We start from the raw sequence: 19,138 nt of genomic DNA on the forward strand, positions 1-19,138 counted from the left end.
TATTAAGAGTAACCCCTTATTGCGAGCTTAACTGTGCTCTACACAATTACCTCGTTTAATTTTCACAACGATCTCCTATGATATCGGTACCCATTTTAAAGCTGAGGAAAACTGAGGCTGAAAGAGGTCTAATTAGTAACCCGCTGTAGGTCGCGTGTCTATCAGCCAAGACAGGAGCATACTGTCTCCACAGCTCAGGACTCTTAAGTCATCACTGTTCTAACTATAAATTCCATTTGTTACATTGTCACCGAGTAAATTACATACACTTACAGTTTGCATAACTGATTTCACATAGTCCTGGAAGTCTCATCACGCCAAGAACCACCAGGTACGGAGACTGTGGGAGGGAAGGGCGCCCACAGAGACCGGAAGTTCAAGGAAAAGCCCGTTCAGGGAGCTTTAAAAACCAATTTTGGAAACCGGATCCTGGTGTCCCGCGAGCGCGGCTCACACTGGTGGGCGGCGCCCACCAGGCCGAGCCCCGCGCTACGCCGCGCCGCCCCCACCCCTTTTCCTCCGCCGCAGCTCTCTGGGTGTCCTGCGGAAAGAGCCCGCCTCCCGACCCATAAGGCCCTGGGCCGGAAGCCTCACTTTCTCTTCCTGTTCTCCACCATGGCGGTGAGTAGCTGATGCCCGGGTTTGCTTCCCTTCATCCGCCTTCATCCACGGCGGGCCGAGGCCGCGGGAGCTGTCTCGTCCGCGGCCCGAGAAGAGAGGAGCCCGCAAGGCTGGCCGTGCCGAAACTGGCAGAGCCATGCGGGCCGAGAGCGCAGAGCTGAACGTTGTCGCCTCCCCTTCCGCCCTCTTAGGAGCGGGCTCGGGGCAGCCGCTGGGAGGGCTCAGAAGCGCGGCCCGTAGGCTGCAGGGAGGGCGAGTGGAGCGAACGGAGGGGCTGGCACACGGTGTCCGGACTTGTTACCCGTCCCGGGGACTTGAGACTTGCCGCGGGCTAGGGAGCCTCAGCTTGTTCCTCCGCTTGGGGAAGGCGCTAGCCTTCTGCCGCGGCCACCCGGCTGCTTCGGAATGGAATGGGGGGACGTCGCAGAACCACGTGATTCCCGTTTCCCCAGCCGTTTAAATTCTGTTTTCTCCCCCGTCGGCTTTATAGTGCGGACGCGCTCCGACACCTTACACGCTGAGCCCGTTGGGGTTCATCCTCTGCCTGTAACTTTAACTCCCGATACCTGTCCTCAGTTTCTGATCGCCCATTCCGTGCGTGGAGAAGGAAACCAGATCCCGAGCTGTCTTCTGCCTTGGTGCCTCCCACACAAACGCCGTGATACTTTTTAAACCCTTTAGGGCTTTCGTTAGGAGCCAGGATGAGCAGAAATAGGTATGCTGTGTATGCTAATGCTGGCCTCGGGGCTGTGGCGGGGTTGTGTGTTGACTGCGGCGCTCCCCTTGTTGCAGCAGGATCAAGGTGAGAAGGAGAACCCCATGCGGGAACTTCGCATCCGCAAGCTCTGCCTCAACATCTGTGTGGGGGAGAGTGGAGACAGACTGACTCGGGCAGCCAAGGTGCTGGAGCAGCTCACAGGCCAGACGCCCGTGTTCTCCAAAGGTGAGTGGTGGCAGTCGGGGGAGAGGACCGGCGGCTGCGTATGCCTGCATTTTTCCTAATTTACGTGGCGTCCAGCCTGTTCAATGCCCGTTTTGAAAGTGACAGTTGGTGTCCCTTAAAAGCATTACTTTCCTGAGCTACCCAAGAAGTATCTTCCTTTCAAGATTGGGTTTGGTGTTGGAATACCGGGTTTTTAAGTTAGCAGAAATTAAGCTAGGACTAGTCCCAAGTAGAGATTTTCCGGGGAAAGTTAGAAATGTTGGGAATGCAGTAAATGGTATTTGGCTTGATTCACATTTGGAATTTATAGGCTACATTAAGAACAAGAGCTGTGTGCCTAGACCAGCTGGGTTCAAATCCTGGTTCCATCATTTGCTAGTCTGACTTTGGCCTTTCTGGGTCTCAGCTTCGTTATTTACCTAAAGGGGATGATAATACTTAATAAGATTGTGAAGGATTAAATGGGTTCTATGAAGTGCCTGCTATATACCAAGCTCAGTGTAGATGTTACCATTGTTTTGTTGCCTTTTTTTTGTTTTTGAAGTTCCATTGCTTTAGGATAGTGGAATATGGCAAGTTCTTGGGCCCAGATCCTGCCTTTTATTACCAACTGTGATTTGGGGCAAGTTAACTTCCCAGAACTTCCTCTGTAATTTGACGATACCATTACAATAACGCTTTAGAGAATCTTAGCTATTTTCAATAATGTTTTGTTTTCTTTAGAACACAGTGAACCTATTTCTTTCTAGTGGCCTAGTCTGGCTGTGTACTTGGCCCATCCTGAGACTCCGACATTATGGCTTTGAGCACTTTTTTTTTTTTTTTTTTAAGATTTTATTTATTTATTTGACAGAGAGCACAAGCAGGGGGAATGCAGGGAGAGGGAGAAGCAGGCTTCCCTGCTGAGCAGGGAGCCCGATACAGGGCTCCAGGGCTCAATCTCAGGACCCTGAGATCATGACCTGAGCCAAAGGCGGACGCTTAACCGACTGAGCCACCCAGGCGTCCCATTTCGAGCTCTTAATTGCCTAAGTATGACTGAGGACTTGGAAGTTGAAAAATATGTTTTCTGTGTTATGGGTGAAACCAGATGTAGGTGACACTGGTTAGAACGCCACCGTTTGGGATGTGGGTAGATATTTAATGTCTTCTAGGAGTTACGAAGATGATCTGGGTAAGAGGTGAGTGCAGTGGGAGTGTGATACCTGACTCCTTGTTTACCCCTGCCTGCAGCTAGATACACGGTTAGATCCTTTGGTATCAGGAGAAATGAAAAGATTGCTGTCCACTGCACAGTCCGTGGGGCCAAGGCAGAAGAAATCCTGGAAAAAGGTCTAAAGGTGAGGCTGATCCCCTCATGGGATAATAATAAAGAGTGCCAACTTAACACAAGTAGATAATAACAGTGGTGGTGGTTACACTTCATGTACTGTCTTTGGTGCCTTGGCTTTTTAATTTTAATTTTTTTTATTATTTTTTAATCTCTAAAGGGGGTTTCCTGCACTCAGCAAGGTTTAAACCATTCTTAATGATTTCTCTGGGTTTTTCCATGCCTTTTAAATGTTGGGGAAAATTCTGTGAAATTCATCGTTGGGATGTGATTCGGTGTTGTGGGGAAATGATGAGATTTTGTTCAGGATCAAATTATATCGAATTGCATCTCTGGGGTGCTGAGTGTTGAGGACTAAGCTAGGAATTTGCGGGGGGATTTGAGTTGACGAGGAGTGTGATTGCTGCATTTTTCTCCTTAGGTGCGAGAGTATGAGTTAAGAAAAAATAACTTCTCTGATACTGGAAACTTTGGCTTTGGGATCCAGGAGCACATCGATCTGGGGATCAAATATGACCCTAGCATTGGTATCTACGGCCTGGACTTCTACGTGGTATGAATATTTAATCATTTCTATTCTTGGCATGTGAGGAGAGTGGATCTGCTACTCCTTTGTGTGTGCTATCTTGATGTTCAGGTGTTGGATTAAAGCTTTGAGTGTTGTCTGCCTTTGTGTTCTGCCCCTTGGGAAGATGTGCCTCGTTTGTGGCAGGGGTCAGGATACAGCACTGAACTAGATGGACAAGATCCTGCTATTGCGAACCTTATAGTCTAGGATCTAGCAAGCACCAATATGGCTTAGAGGTGGAAGAAGGAACTCTTCCACCCACTGAATTGAAAGTTTGAGAGAGTTCTGGTGCTGTATTTGGTGTGTGGGTTGGCCGGACTGAGGCCACTCTTTTCCCAGCTCCTTCCCTTAGACCTTGGGGATAGAGTGGCTTCCATCCAGAGGATGGAAGTTTGGTGAGTTTGGTGATGTGGCTGTTTGCTCAGTCAGGATAGTAGGGATTTCAATGTAGAAATGACCATTTGTGTTACTACATGTGTCTGTCCAACCATGAAACCACACAGCAAAAAGCGGAAGTCCTGATTAGTGTGGAACCTGAGTCATGGCAGCACCCTCATTAGATTTGAGTATCCAAACACTAAGGAGAATTAGGTGCTCACAGGGAGTTTGGGAACAGCAAGCCTTTAAGAAGCACTTTTGAACTAAAGCAGAAGAGAAGAATAACTATTTCTTTGTGCTTCTCAGAATCTTAAGTTTTCTATAATGCACATACTATAGTAAGATTTTTTTTTTTTTAACATTACTTTAAAAATGCACTTTGGAGACTGGGGAGCCGTGAGGGAGAATCCTTAGCTACCATTGGAAGTTGGGCAGGGAAGGGGGGAGGTACTGTAAGTTCCAGCCTCCAGAGCAGACCTATAATGTGGTATGTTGTCCAGGATGCTGCTAACCAGTTTATCAGACCCTGAGATCATGGGTCTCTTGCTCTGGAAATCACTGGGCTACCACATGACTCTTGAAGATCAATCTCCAATGTGTGAGTCTTGTCCGTCTACTCTTGACTGTGAGCTGGCTAGGTGACTGTTGGTTATTCCTGGGACAGGTGCTGGGTAGGCCAGGTTTCAGCATCGCAGACAAGAAGCGCAGGACAGGCTGCATTGGGGCCAAACACAGAATCAGCAAAGAGGAGGCCATGCGCTGGTTCCAGCAGAAGGTAAAGCTGATTTATCTCAGGTGACCTGGTGGAATGTGGTGTTGGTGAATAGAGTTGGGATTTGGGGGTGCAAAATCCCGCACCATTTGGTGGGTAGTTTCTTTAAAGATAGAGTATTTGGGCACCTTGGCAAATGTGGGTTTCCAGGGTTGGTGGTTTGAACACCCAGAGTCAGGCTTTCTCCCCACCCCCATACATGCAGGTAGAGGAAGGGGAGGAATATGGCTTTAATAAGAGCCCCCTTTTCTCGAGGTATAGTGCAGTTCAGCACAGTGTAGCCGTTGTTAAAACTGGCCAGTTTCCTGTTTAGTCCAGAAGGGATGTGGGGTTCAGAGCTGAATTCACGTATCAGATGTGAATTCTCAAACGTTAGCCATTGCTGCCATCTTTGCTGTTGCCTCCTGTTGTGAAAAAATAAAATCTCTTCTCTTGCAGTATGATGGGATCATCCTTCCTGGCAAATAAATTCCCGTTTCTATCCAAAAGGCCAATAAAAACTTTTCAGTGAAATGTATATTACTGTTGTGTGTTCTGTGAAAGGAGCCTGGCCATATTCAAGTCCCTGGACCTCAAGCCACTTAAAGCTTCGATGGGAATAGCTGGTAACGACCCTGTCGTCCTCTGGATGCCAGTGTTTCCTGGCAGATTGAAGCCTGAGCTTCGCAGCATTGCCTGTGCTCCCCACACCCTTGTGGTTAGGCTGTGGTGGTGCAGTAGTCACGTGGAAACTGATTTTAGAGGGGAGGGTATGATTGGGCCTGGGGTTTGAATATAGAGCTTTGGTGAGAGGTGAAGGTGGGGTGCAGTGTTCCCATGTTCCAGGAGGCTCCCCTCTCTTCACTAATTCTAGAGATTATAGCAGCACTCGTGTCTGATGAAGGGAGTCACAGGCTTTGGTGTGTCATGTTTGGGATTAAATTTTGGTTTAACTGTTCAGACGCCGTTTTCCTTTAAAATGAGAATGTATAGGGTTGTTGAGACAATTTATAAGCCTAGAAGAGAATGGTCTTTGAGGCAAATTGCCTGGATTTGATTCCCTGTCCTGCTTTTTATCTGATATGTTACCTTAAATAAGTTAATCTCTGCCTCAGTTTCTCTTCTGTATCATGGAGGCAAGTGATAGCCCTCAGAAGGTTAGTACTTGCAGAATACTTAGACTTGGACCAGGCACGTAGTGCTCAAAAGGGGTTAATTTTGTATTTTGGTACATGAGAAATGTTACTCTTACCAGTTTGCTCTTCCTTTGGTGTGAAAGTAGAACTTTCTTGCCTTTTCTTGTCACTGAACCAGTGACATTCAAAAGCCACCATTTCTCTGGCCGTTAGACACAGTAGTTGGCCAATGGTTAATAGTTTTCAGTGTAGTTTACAGTTTGAGCACATGTTAATTCAGTTCAGTTTACCCACTTGTGACTAATGAGTTCAGTTTTTCTTGGGCCACCTTTTCACTGCCATTAAATGGTTCTCTTTAATTTGTTAGCTACCTTTGTAGTTATTTTAAAACCCAGAAATCTCTTTGGTGTGCCTTCATTATTATGGAAATACGACATTTTTGTCTTCCTGATAATAAAGTCTTAGCCAGTGAGATCAGATACAGTTGGTTAAAGGGGAGAATCGTGGAATGTATTACCATGTACTTTTTGTTTCACTTAAAATATTAGCGTGCATTCACTTTCCAGTCTGACTGTAGGGCCAGGACTATCACGTTATAAACAGGGAAAGTTGTGAAGGCGTGATTCTTGTTCAGCTTCATTGTGGGGGGGGGTGACTTGTCTTAACTTCTATAATTAACAGTAACAACTACAACTGGAATATACACATGAGAACAAATTGTTGGTGAAGATACATAATTTGTGTTGGTGGGTGCTAGCTGCTGTGGGGAGTCAGTATATTGTACAGAGGAGACCGCGTTATGCTCGTTTAAAGCATTTCAGAACTATGAAGTGTAGAAAGTGAAGGGCCCTCGAATACAATCACTGGCCTTCTGTACTTTACTGTTAGCCGTTTGCTGTTACCTGTATGTTTTTATGTTTGTGTTCCTATTTAACAATATAAACCTGTCCACCTTTCATTTGGTTCTGCCATGTCGTGTATTCAGTTGAGTTGACTCCCCATTTTTAAAAGTAAACTGCCTGAGCTCTTGGCATAGTAGAAAAAGGACTCTTGGGAGTTTGGTGATCTGACTGGATTTTAGTCCTACCTCTCAGATAGTCTGGTGAGTTCTGAAACATGTTGGGGCCTAGAGCAAATGGGGAGACTTCCCTAACCAGATTAGAGTGGTCAGGGCCAGGAAAGCTTGCCTCCTGCCCTGGTTAGAAGCATGGGTTCCAAACATGTCACACTGGTGTCTGAAGTATATTTGTTTTGAGTTGACATCCATTCACTTGCTACAAAGTGGTTACAGTCACCTGGGGGTTTGTTACTACTCTTGGGCCTCAACCTCAGATCTACTGAATTAGAATCTGCCTTTTAACGAGATCCATAGGTGGTTTGTGTACACACAGTAAAGCCTAGAAACTACCCACATACTAATGCCAAAACGGGGGGAAGACCCAATACCTAAGGAGATTTCTTTAATAAATTTAGCTTTGTGAAGTTCTTGCTGTGTGGTTGTTTTTCTCATTACTTCAGCTGCTCTCCATGAAAACTTAGATCAATGTTAGGTCGCCCTCTGCCCCCATGTCACACTGGTTGTCTTCAGAATAAGGTGGTGTTCCAGCAGGCATCTGTCTGTATTCCAATACCAGGCCCAGAAATACTAGATGCTACTTTGCTGAGTGAATGTTCTAGTTCTACAACTATCGTCTACAACAAAGTTCTCAGTCTGGGGCAATAATCTATCCCCATCCTGGGGTATTTGAAAAATTTGTGTGGATGGCCCTTCAGTTACCACTTTAACTAGGGCTGCTATTCGTATTAGTGCCTATAGGTCAGGAGTGTCAAACATTCTACGATTCAAGATGACACAAGTAGTGAGTTGCTATGTAGATGGGTACAGGATGGTCACTCATGTGAGCAGGTAACGTGATGGGGCCAGCCAGCTGTGCAAAGGCTTGGACGTACCATTCTGATTGAGAAGCAGCAGGGAGACTATAGAGAGCAAGGGTGGAAGTCCGGAGTAGATCAGATCAGGCTAGTGAGAGCCACATCAACCCACCATTGAAGGCCACAACCTACCATTGCTGCTGCTGCAGTAAGATTTTTAAAGGAAATTGGGGCAGAAATGGGGAAACCGCTTAGGTTCCAGAGTGCTTGGCATTTTCATCCATGTAGGATGGGCAAAGGGGAGAGATCAGAATCCAGATAAGAGTAGTTGGGTTCTTTTTAAAGATGGGATCAAATTTTTTCAGGATAGTGTGTGTACATGGATAGGTTTCTATTTTGAGCTGGTCAGTATCAATCCACAGGGCTGTGTTTATGCCAAATAACTTAGAAATACATGATGATCCCAGGACTAAGGACAGTAGGTGCTCTTCCTCTATTGGAAACACTAGTTAGCAAACAGGGCTAACGTTCCCTTCTAGGCTTTTTTTTTTTTTTTATAATGAGAAACTAGATGTAATTTTAATTTGTGCTTTTATGTATATTTTCATGTCATTATGGAGGCTTTATAATATGCTGTCTTTTAGATGTATAGCTGATATTGCCTTATCTATGCAGCCCACACTAAATATCACGAGTGTTATAGTTCAGTAGGACTGCCCCATGCGCCCTACAGGCTCTTGTTTTGGCCCTCTGTATAGTATCTGTGAGGTCCTTGCATAGTATCTTCAAGTTATCTGATGGTGTGGTGTAGTTGAAAGAACACTAAGCTGGAGAGACGTCATCTGTGTTGTTTTCTGCTCTGCTTCTCCTGTTAGCATCGTGACCCAAAGACAAGTAACCAGGCAAATTGCAAGCCCTTTGGCCCTCTAGAGCGGACTGAACTGCTAGATTTTGTCTATGACTTTATTTTCTGATTTTGTGCTTTTGCCTTTTTGTGCAATTTAACCGCCTGCTAGTCCCAATCTGTTAAACTCCACATGTAGGTTGAAGTGCTCCAGCCAACTGGTGGGTAAAGGCCTCAGTGAGTAGGCTGCCAGTGGCTGAGTCCTAAAGGGTTAAGGCCCAGGCTTTCTAAGTGAGTGGCGAGGTCAGGGCCCAGGAACCACCCACAGATAGTTTAAGCTGCCAGTCACCAGGGACCTAACTGGTGCCTGGGGTACAGAACCACTTGCACAGCAGCTTGTTATGGAAACCACAGTGTGGTTTTCAGGGGGGAATCCATCGTAAGGCACCCGGGGGGCACTACCAGGAGAACAGAACTTTCTGCTCGAGGTGCAGGAAGGCTTAGGAAACAGATGCAGAGGTTTGTGTTTTCACAAATCTGAACAAAAATGATAAGTTGTGATTGTATCAGTTGAGGACCTTATATAACTTGATTTTAAGGTGTTACGTAATTATATTTATCACTATTGATTTAATTTGCTTTTAGACAAATATGTCCACAGTTACCTGGTGTCTGAAAGTAGCATGATATGCCATCTTTTAGATGTATAGGTTATATTGCCTTATCTGTGCAGCCAGCACTAAATGTTGAAGGCAAAGGCATTCAACAATGCTCTTCTAGACTCCCCTGTTACCCTGCTGAATGTACTTCTTTGATAGCAAGACTTTTAACCATTTTAATACCATGGTGGCTGCCTCTGAAAGGGTTTTCCTACAGTGTATTTCGGTTTTTTGCTTTTCAAGATTTGTTCTGCTTAAACATGGTATATCATGGTGTATACGAGCACAGAATTTGATTTTAAGCATCTCAACTATGGTTTTTTTTTTTCGAAGATTTTAATTTTTAGAGGGAGCAAGCACAAGTGGGTGGAGGGGCAGGGGGAGAAGCAGACTCCCCCCTGGGATCATGACCTGAGCCGAAGGCAGACGCTTAACCGACTGAGCCACCCAGGTGCCTCTAAGCATCTCAAATACCGTGCAGGTCTCTGACGGATAGCGTAGGCTTCTTTCCCCTGAAGAGCTCCGCTAGCTGCCAGCCGGCCCCTCTTCCAACTCTACTGATAGCAGATAGCTACACAATGGTTGTTGCACCCAGTGTGGTCATCCAGGCAAACTCCAGGGGTGGGATATGCTTTCTTGGATGTTGGTCAGGATTCTTTTCTGACAGGCACCTATGAACTCATTTCGTTCTCATGGCTCTGTGAGGTGCTACAATGATTAGGACCCAGAGAAAGGCACCGAGGAGGAAATGAATTTTCCAGTCACAGGAGTGGTGATGGAGCCATTCTTCAAAGGCAGGCAGATTCCAGCCTCTCCAGACCTATCTTTTTGTACAGGTTTATAGCTCTTAAGTAATAGGGCTAAACCACACATCTTCCCCTTGAAATATGCTTCCGTCAGTTTTTCCCTGAAATTCAGTTGACCAACCTACAAAATGCTGTTTACCAATGTAGCTTATGCACCCCAATTCTCCAGAGAGGGTCAGCAATCAGAATTGGAGTTGGTCTTTACTTGTCAGCAGTTGACTAAGGGGCCAAACACCCAAGTAGCCACTGAATTATAATTAAAGGAAGACCGTTTTCGTCAAAATGGGAAGTGTGTGTATTTTGTAGCTGATGTGTAATGTCTCAGAAGACTGCATCTCCCTGTTCCCAGTGTCTGACCTCTGAGAGCAGCTGGTTGCTCAGATTGGACACACAGCAGCACTGCCACCTGCTACCTGGGTGAGACCGTGGGTAAATCAGCCAGCTTCTCTGGGCATCAGGTTCCCCCCTGCTTGTGTTTCCTCTCCCGCTGTCTCTCTCTCTCTGTCAAATAAATCTTAAAAAAAAATAAATAAAAATAAATAAAATAGGTCAGTAGCTGCCTTACAGAGTTATTTTCAAGAATTAGAGGTAGTATATGTAAATCAGTTGACACATAGTAGGAGCTCTTGTCATGTAAATATTATGCATTTATTGATTACACATTGTATGTGTTCTCTGGTAGGCTTAACTGTAAGTTTTATTCTGTGGCTTGAGTGCTACTCTTCTGAGACAAAAAAGATGAGGATGGGCATTATTCCCTATAACGTTACTGAGTAAGCTCAGATTCAGGGGATTGTTTGCTGGACTCCCCTTCTTTCAAGAAGTCCCTAAAATCTATGAAGAACCGGGCTTTGGAGAGCGCCTGGCCAGCTCAGATGGTAGAGTTTGTTACTCTTGATCCCAGGGCTATGGGTTCGAGCCCCATGTTAGATGTAGAGATTACTTAAAAAAAAAAAAAAAAAAAAAAAGAACCAGGCTTTGGGAGTGACAGCAACTTGGAGAGGGACCACATATAGCTTCCTGTCTGCTCAGTTCAGGATTTCTGTCTCTTTCATTCAACATGTGCTTGAGTGCTTACCTATATAAAGCACGTCCTTGAACCAAACAGATACAGTCTGCTGCTAAGTGGACAAAAAGTACATGTCCCTCCTCCTCCCCCATCTTTTCAGGTAGAAAAAAAAATCCACTGCCCTGTATAAATAGCAAAACAGGATTCCTGCCCAATATAACAGTAGAGTGATATTAATTATGCTTTTCCAAATCATCCCTTACTGCCTCCACAAAAATGAGGGGTTGGATTTGTTCCTCCTGAGGGCGTTCCATACCGCACCCTAGCCCCCAGTATTGAAAAGCACTGGATGAGTTGGGTCCTGGGGACAGGTTTGAGTTCACAGAGCACAGTAGTCCACATGTGGTCTAGGGCCATCTGCATCAGTTACCTGTTAAAAATGCAGATTCCTGAACTCAGAGACTTGAACTTAGTGGGGCTCAGAAATTCACATTCTTACTACAAAGAAGGTTAAGGTTCATTATTCTCTCAACAGCAGTGGCTTGCAAAGTTTTTTTTTAACCACGATCCACATTAAAAACTAAATGTATTTTGTGTTACCCCTGTACATATACTCACCATTGAAAAAATGGTTCAAGAAATGAAACGCGGGCACCTGGGTGGCTCAGTTGGTTAAGCGACTGCCTTCGGCTCAGGTCATGATCCTGGAGTCCCTGGATCGAGTCCCGCATCGGGCTCCCTGCTCGGCAGGGAGTCTGCTTCGTCCTCTGACCCTATCCCCTCTCATGTGCTCTCTGTCTCTCTCATTCTCTCTGTCTCAAATAAATAAATAAAATCTTAAAAAAAAAAAAAAAAAGAAATGAAACGCTTACTATAGGCCATGCATTTGCATTTTATAGTCTTTTATGTGTAATTTTTTCCTAATGCTGGTTCTGACCCATTAAATCTGCAGTCTGAAAAACGTTGCTCTACAGTGTAGTCAATCATGTCTCAATAACAAAGGCAGAACTTCTTAGTTATAAAGCCCTCAGAGGTCATCTGATCTAATAGTCCCTAAGACCTAACTAATCCTTGCCCAGTACTGGACTATTACAGGAAAATCACCTGAGACATTTATTTAAAATACAGAGTCTGGGCCCCACCCCCAGAAAGCTTAGAGAAGAACACAGGAATCTATTTTTAGCAAGCTTCCTAGATGATTTGTATGCATGGCCAAATTGAAGATTCTAGGATACAACCCTTGTTTTCTGTCCCTCTAGAGTGGCAAAGGATTTGATTTGCCTGTCTCTGCTGTATAGAGGGCAGGGTTTCTCAGCTTGTATATTACCTTCAGGTTACTTAGGAAATACTATTATTTGGGGTGCCTGGATGGCTCAGTCAGTTAAGTGTATGCCTTTGGCTCAGGTCATGATCCCGGGGTCCTGGGATCGAGCCCCTTGTCAGGCTCCCTGCTCAGCGGGGTGTCTGCTTTTCCCTATGCTCATCCCTATACCCCCTCCTCCGCTCATGCTCTCTTTTTAAGAAATAACTAAAATCTTTTTTTTTAAAGGAAATATTATTCACCAGATGTTTTCTTTAAAAGTCCCAAAAGAACCTGTCACTACTGAACTTAGAGGCTTGCATGTTTATTATAGGACTTTCTAGTGTGCTAAAATAAATCTGTAACTGTCTAAAAAGATTTGTCCTGCTAAAGTCATTTATTGAATAATTTTTTGAGTGCCCACTCTATGCTCGGCACTGTTGAAGGTTCTTAGGATACATCAGTGAACAAAGACAAAGACCCCTGCCTTTATGGAGCTTACATTCTAATGGAGAGAGATGGACAATAAACAAGACATGAGTAAATTGTAAAGTACATCATTAAGATGATCTGTGCTGTGGAGGAAAGAAGGAATAGGGTAAGGGGTAGGGGAGGGCTGGTCATGGTAGGCTTAGCTGAGAAAGTGAGATTTGAGATGATTGGAGGGAAGCAAGAGTTGGCCAAATGGATCCATGAGGAAGAGCTCTCCAGAGAGGGATCAGCTAGTGCAAAGGCTCTCAGGCAGCTGGAGGAGCATACAGCACAGAGACCAGTCTGGTTAGGTAGGGTGAGAGGGGATGAGGAGCTGTTTATGTAGGGCTTTGTAGGCCATCATAAAGATCCTGTCCTTTACTATGAAATGAATCACTCTTCACAGAGTTTCGAGCAGAAGCATCACATGATCTGATTTCCATTTAAAACTAATCTGGGGGGCGCCTGGATGGCTCTGTCAGTTGAGCATCAGCCTTGGGCTCGGGTCATGATCCCAGGGTCCTGGGATCAAGTCCTGCGTGGGGCTCCTTGCTCAGCAGGGAGCCTGCTTCTCCCTCTCCCTGTGCCCCTCCCCTCTGCTTGTGCGCAGTCTCTCTGTGTGTCAAATGGATAGATAAAATCTTTAAAAAATATATAAATAAAAAAAATAAAACTAACTCTGCTATGTTGAACTGGAATTTGGGGGGCATGGGTAGAAGCAGGAAAACCTCTTAGAAAGTCTTGTAGTAATCCAAGCAGTCATGTTGGCTCTGGCAGGGTGGCAGCATTGGAGGTGGTAAGAAATGGTCAGGTAATGGATATGTTTACAAGGTAAACCATTAAAATGTCTTTGAATGAATGGTTGAGGAATGGGAGAGAAAGAAAAGTCAAGAATGACTAAAATTTCTGGCATAAGCATTAGGAAACACAGAGCTGCTGTTAATTCAGGTAAGGCAGTATATAAAGCAGATTTGACAGAAAACTAGGAATTCCATTTGAACATGTTTAAGATGGCTATTAATCATCTAAGGGGAGATGCTGAGTAGGCAGCCTGGAGTCTGGAGTTTGGGCTACAGATACGTGTTTGGGAGTCTTCAACATAGAGCTACACATATTTAAAATCTCGAGACTGGGTGGAATCATAAGAGTGAGCATGATGAAGAGGCCTGGGACTGAACCTCCCATTATTACGGCATGAGGACAGCTGGGAAAAGACAAGGAATTGGCAAAGGAGACCGAGGAGGAGCGACCGGGAAAGTAGGAGAAAAGATAAGCGTTTGGTCTCCTTGATAGATCCACATGGAACTAATCTTTTCCAATATAGGATTCTCTTGGCTCTTCCTAGAAGCGTCTCAACCTGTAGGACTGTTCTGATAATAGAGAGCTGCCCTGTGAGCAGCTTCCTCTCATCTCTGCTCTTGGTCTCTAGATTCTGTCTTGGTTGTCTTCTAATTCTGCTCTCTTTGTCCTCTGGATCAGTGATGATCAAACTTAAGAGTGCATCAGCATCTCCCATAAGATTTGTAAAACCTAGACTGCTGGGACCTCACTCTGAGTCTCTGATTCAATACATCTGGGGTGATGTCTGAGAATTTGCATTTCTAACAAATTCCCAGGTGATGCTGAAGCTACTGATTTAAGAGTCATTCTTTGAGAACCACAAGTTAGACCATACGCTTCTCCATGGGGTTTAAGTTTGTGAGCTTGGAAGGCATCTGTCCTCTGTTGTGTCTTAGGAATACCTCCCACTGACTGTGTTCTAAGAATGTTTGCTGAGCTCATTCATTCAACAAATTTATATTGAAAACCCAGTGGCTATGTGTTGGGATCTGGGGGATACAGCAATGGAAGACTGTCTCTGTCCCCAAGGAACTGGCATTTTAGTGAGGGAGACAAGTGAATAAATCAAGAATAACTTCAGCATTTCCCCCCAGCTTTGCTAAGGTAAAATTGACAAATCAAATTGTTTATATTTAAAGTATAGAGTGTGATGATCTGATATATGTATGTATTCTGAAATGGTTCCTACCATCAATTTAACAGCCATGATGTTAATCAAGTTCATTAACAGCCATTAACTTACATAGGTACTTTTTTTTTTTTTTGCTGAGAACACTAGAGTGTGCTTCTCCACACCGCTTTTAGTGTTTTTATGTTCGCCATATCCAGGTATGACCTGTATTATTACCTAATGTTTACTTTAGGTAGACTCCTGCCTTTGTTGTTGTTGTTGTTTTAGTTTTTTTATTTAAATTCAGTTAACATATGGTGTATTATTAATTTTAGAGGTAGAGTTCAGTGATTCATCAGTTGTATATAACACCCAGTTTTCATTACATCATGTGCCCTCCTTAATGCCCATCACCCTGTTACCATCCCCCCACCTGGTTTTTGTATTTTAGAGAGAGAGAACGTGCAGGGAGGAGGACAGAGGGAGAAAGTCTTTTTTTTTTAATGTTATGTTAATCACCATACATTACATCATTAGTTTTTGATGTAGTGTTCCATGATTCATTGTTTGCGTATAACACTCAGTGCTCCATGCAGAATGTGCCCTTCTTAATACCCATCACCAGGCTAACCCCCCACCCCCCTCCCCTCTAGAACCCTCAGTTTGTTTCTCCGCATCCATAGTCTCTCATGGTTCGTCTCCCCCTCTGATTCCCCCCCTTTATTCTTCCCCTCCTGCTATCTTCTTCTTTTTTTTTTTAAACATATAATGTATTATTTATTTCAGAGGTACAGGTCTGTGATTCAACAGTCTTACACAATTCACAGCACTCACCATAGCACATACCCTCCCCAATGTCTATCACCCAGGCACCCCATCCCTCCCACCCCCCACCACTCCAGCAACCCTCAGTTTGTTTCCTGAGATTAAGAATTCCTCCTATCAGTGAGGTCATATGATACATGTCTTTCTCTGATTGACTTATTTCACTCAGCATAATACCCTCCAGTTCCATCCACGTCGTTGCAAATGGCAAGATTTCATTCCTTTTGATGGCTGCATAGTATTCCATTGTGTATATGTATATATATATATATACCACATCTTCTTTATCCATTCATCTGTCGATGGACATCTTGGCTCTTTTCACAGTTTGGCTATTGTGGACATATCTGCTATAAACATTGGGGTGTATGTACCCCTTCGGATCCCTACATTTGTATCTTTGGGGTAAATACCCAGTAGTGCAATTGCTGGATCGTATGGTAGCTCTATTTTCAACTTTTTGAGGAACCTCCATACTGTTTTCCAGAGTGGCTGCACCAGCTTGCATTCCCACCAACAGTGTAGGAGGGTTCCAGAGGGAGAAAGTCTTAAGCGGACTCTGTGCTGAGTGTGGAGCCCGACATGGGGCTGGATCTCATGACCTTGAGATTATGACCTGAGCCGAAACCAAGAGTTGGACACTTAACGGACTGAGCCACCCAGGTGCCCGTAGATGGACTCTTGTTTGTATCTCTTTATATTCTATAAATGGAACCTCAGCATCACTAGCTGGTTAGATTCTGCTGCTTGCTAAAGGCTCTGGGCCTGAGGCTTGCTCTGTTCAAGAGTAAATAGCAGTGGCTAGAGAGGTGCTAGAGAGAGCTGTGATGGCCCCCACTCCTGAGCACTTCCGTGTGCCGGCACGCTGCCAGCAGCCCTTTTGATCCTTCACATGACCCTGTTCACAGTATTACTCTCTAGTACAGGTGAAGAAGCTGAGGCACGGAGAAGTCAATCGGCCCCTATGTGGCATAGCAGGGGTTGAACCTAGGCAGTCTAGCTCCAGAGCCCATGTTTTTTTTTTTTTTTAAAGATAATTTTTTTTTAATTTTTTTTTTTTTAAGATTTTATTTATTTGCGAGAGAGAGAATGAGAGACAGAGAGCATGAGAGGGAGCAGGCTCAGAGGGAGAAGCAGACTCCCTGCCGAGCAGGGAGCCCGATGCGGGACTTGATCCCGGGACTCCAGGATCATGACCTGAGCCGAAGGCAGTCGCTTAACCGACTGAGCCACCCAGGCGCCCCAGAGCCCATGTTCTTAAGCACCACCTAATCACCACCCCCACATTGAAGCTTCCCCCTTGTAGTCAGTGATTGAAAGAGAATTGGAATGATGTCCTCACCTTGTGATTCAATATTAATTAATATTATATGTGCCATCCGAAATCCTGTATGCTACCGTAGTATCCACCCCATACTTTCAGATACAGGAGATCAGAAGACTGATGTGTGGTGGGCCAGAGGTTTGCTTAGGCTGTTCTGTGAACACTGCGTGTGTGTGAGTGTGTGTGTGTGTGTGTGTGTGTAGGGGAGCGGGGTGAGGAGCAGGGAGGAGTGATGACAAAAAACTCACTTGAAGTAAATCTCAGTGTCATGAGTGAACCAGGCAAAGAAAAGGGTTGAGGAAAGTCTTTTCAGGCAAGACAGCGGTGATGACTAAGGTTGCAAGACAAAGGATGTTGTTATTTGGCATGTCTGGAGCTGAGAGAGCTGTTGGGAGCATGATGTGAAAGCCTTGGGAAGACAGTCAGCTGTAATGAGGAGGACATGGGCTCTGGGGCCACAGAGATCTGGGATAAAATCCCAGATCTTGGCTCTTAATAATCTCCTAATGTTGGTGAGTGTCTTAATTTCTCTGAATTCAATTTCTTCTTTGGTAAATGGGGATAAGTATTCCTATCTGACATGGTTACTATGAGGAATAAAAATAATGTAAGAAGTTATTATGGCATGGGGTGCCTGGGTGGCTCAGTCGGTTAAGCGTCTGCTTCGGCTCACATCGTGAACCCAGGGTCCTAGGATCGAGCCCCACATCAGACTCCCTGCTCAGCAGGAAGCCTGCTTCTCTCTCTCCCTCTGCTGCCCCCCCTGCTTGTGCCCCATCTCTCTGATAAATAAATAAATAAATAAATAAAATCTTTTTTTAAAAGTTATTATGGCATGAATGGTCATTATTATATGTTACCTCTGTGTTTAGAAGCTCATGCTGGCAGCAATGTCCAGGGTGCATCAAAACTGGGCAGAAGCAGGGGCTCCTGGGTGGCTCAGTCGGTTAAGTGTCTGACTTCGGCTCGGGTCATGATCCTGGGTTCCTGAGATCGAGCCCCGTGTCAGGCTCCCTGCTCAGCGGGGAGTCTGCTTCTCCCTCTGCCGCTCCCCCTGCTTGTGCTCTCTTGCTCTTTCTCTGTCAAATAAATAAAATAAAATAAAGTAAAAAGACTGGGCAGAAGCAGAGTATTTTGTCGTACTCCTGATGGAAGATGATGAAGCCTGAATTGCAGTTGGAGAGGGGATGTCAAGTAGGGATAGCTGAGTGATATCTGGTGTCGGCAAATTTTAGTCACAATTACTGCTGTTTCCAAGTAACCCTGAAAGTCCATAGCAAATTTTAATTTGTAATTTTGCTGAGATACCCTACGAGGTATTTTTCATGAAAGTCATTTGCTGGTGAGGGTGATGGAGGTGAACAGAAAATGCTGCGGTCTCAGGAAAATGGTTTCTGAGACAGAAATCCATTGGGGATGAAGAGTGGAGGTCACATTCAGCACAGTTGGATCGTGATGTGGCTCGGCCTCTGTGTAGGCAGCGCTGTGAACTCTGCAGCAAAGAGGGAAAGCCATTTGTCTTCAAGGTTTTCATCCAGTGTAAAAATTACACATCCGAGGAGATGGAACAAGTCAAGCGAATGTTGGAAAGAGTTTCATTGCTTTACAATGAATGTAGCTTTACAAACAATGTAGCCCTGGATTTATATGATCAGCAGTTATCTGACGGTCCTTTTTCCCAGTACACTTTATTTCATATTTTGGAGGCAGTTATATGGAAGTATAAATTTGGAGAATTCTCAAAAGTCTTCTATCCCTCCAGAATATCAGGAGTTTTCTATAGAATTGATAGGCTTTGGTCTATAATTTTTAAGGCTCCATTTTTCTCATGTTATCAAAGGTGGTGACAACAAATGAAGTCATCGAGTGTAGGTCTGAAAAGCAATTACAGGCCAGGGAGCTTAGCTTGAGACACATTAATCTAGTACCCTGGTCCAGTCTTTCAAAGTATTTGCCACTGATTAGAGAACATCTGGAGGACTGGTCAGTTTGAAGGTTTGTATTTTAAGAGATAAGTTGACATATTAGAGTAAGGTCCAAGGAGGGCCTCCAGGTATAAAGTATAAAAGGTGTCTGGACTGTCTGAAATCTTAAATATACCTCATTCGTCTAAACTAGAAGCACGTAATTGTACCAACTGGTGGCTTCAGCCTAGACTGACTCCTACTGGGCTGTAATAGCGATTAGAACTGAGATAAAGGGACCTTAAATTCAGACTTCCCATGTACTGTTGAACTTGAGCTTGTGCATTAACCTCTTTGAGTTTCGGTTTCCTTGTCCGAAAAATAGAGAAAATACTATTGCACGAGATCATTGAGAACTAAGTAAGATCATTCTTGTACAGTGTCTG

At 44.6% G+C, this 19,138-nt stretch overlaps 1 protein-coding gene across 3 annotated transcripts; it reads left to right on the forward strand.

Moving 5' to 3' along the window:
* Positions 1-586: 586 nt before the first annotated feature.
* Positions 587-5,129, forward strand: RPL11 (ribosomal protein L11). 3 transcript variants are annotated; one of them, XM_021684118.1, is made up of 6 exons: positions 587-621; positions 1,414-1,564; positions 2,798-2,904; positions 3,316-3,447; positions 4,505-4,615; positions 5,051-5,129. In XM_021684118.1, the coding sequence occupies exons 1-6, from the start codon at positions 616-618 to the stop codon at positions 5,078-5,080; spliced, it is 537 nt and encodes a 178-aa protein (XP_021539793.1). In that variant the 5' UTR covers positions 587-615; the 3' UTR covers positions 5,081-5,129. The 3 variants fall into 3 exon arrangements, with proteins under 3 accessions (XP_021539793.1, XP_021539794.1, XP_044770354.1); XM_021684119.1 differs by having other exon boundaries at positions 603-621; positions 1,417-1,564; XM_044914419.1 differs by lacking the exon at positions 587-621 and having other exon boundaries at positions 830-1,564.
* Positions 5,130-19,138: the final 14,009 nt, after the last annotated feature.

This window comes from Neomonachus schauinslandi, chromosome 4, assembly GCF_002201575.2.
Source record: "Neomonachus schauinslandi chromosome 4, ASM220157v2, whole genome shotgun sequence".
Classification (NCBI taxonomy): Eukaryota; Metazoa; Chordata; class Mammalia; order Carnivora; family Phocidae; genus Neomonachus; species Neomonachus schauinslandi.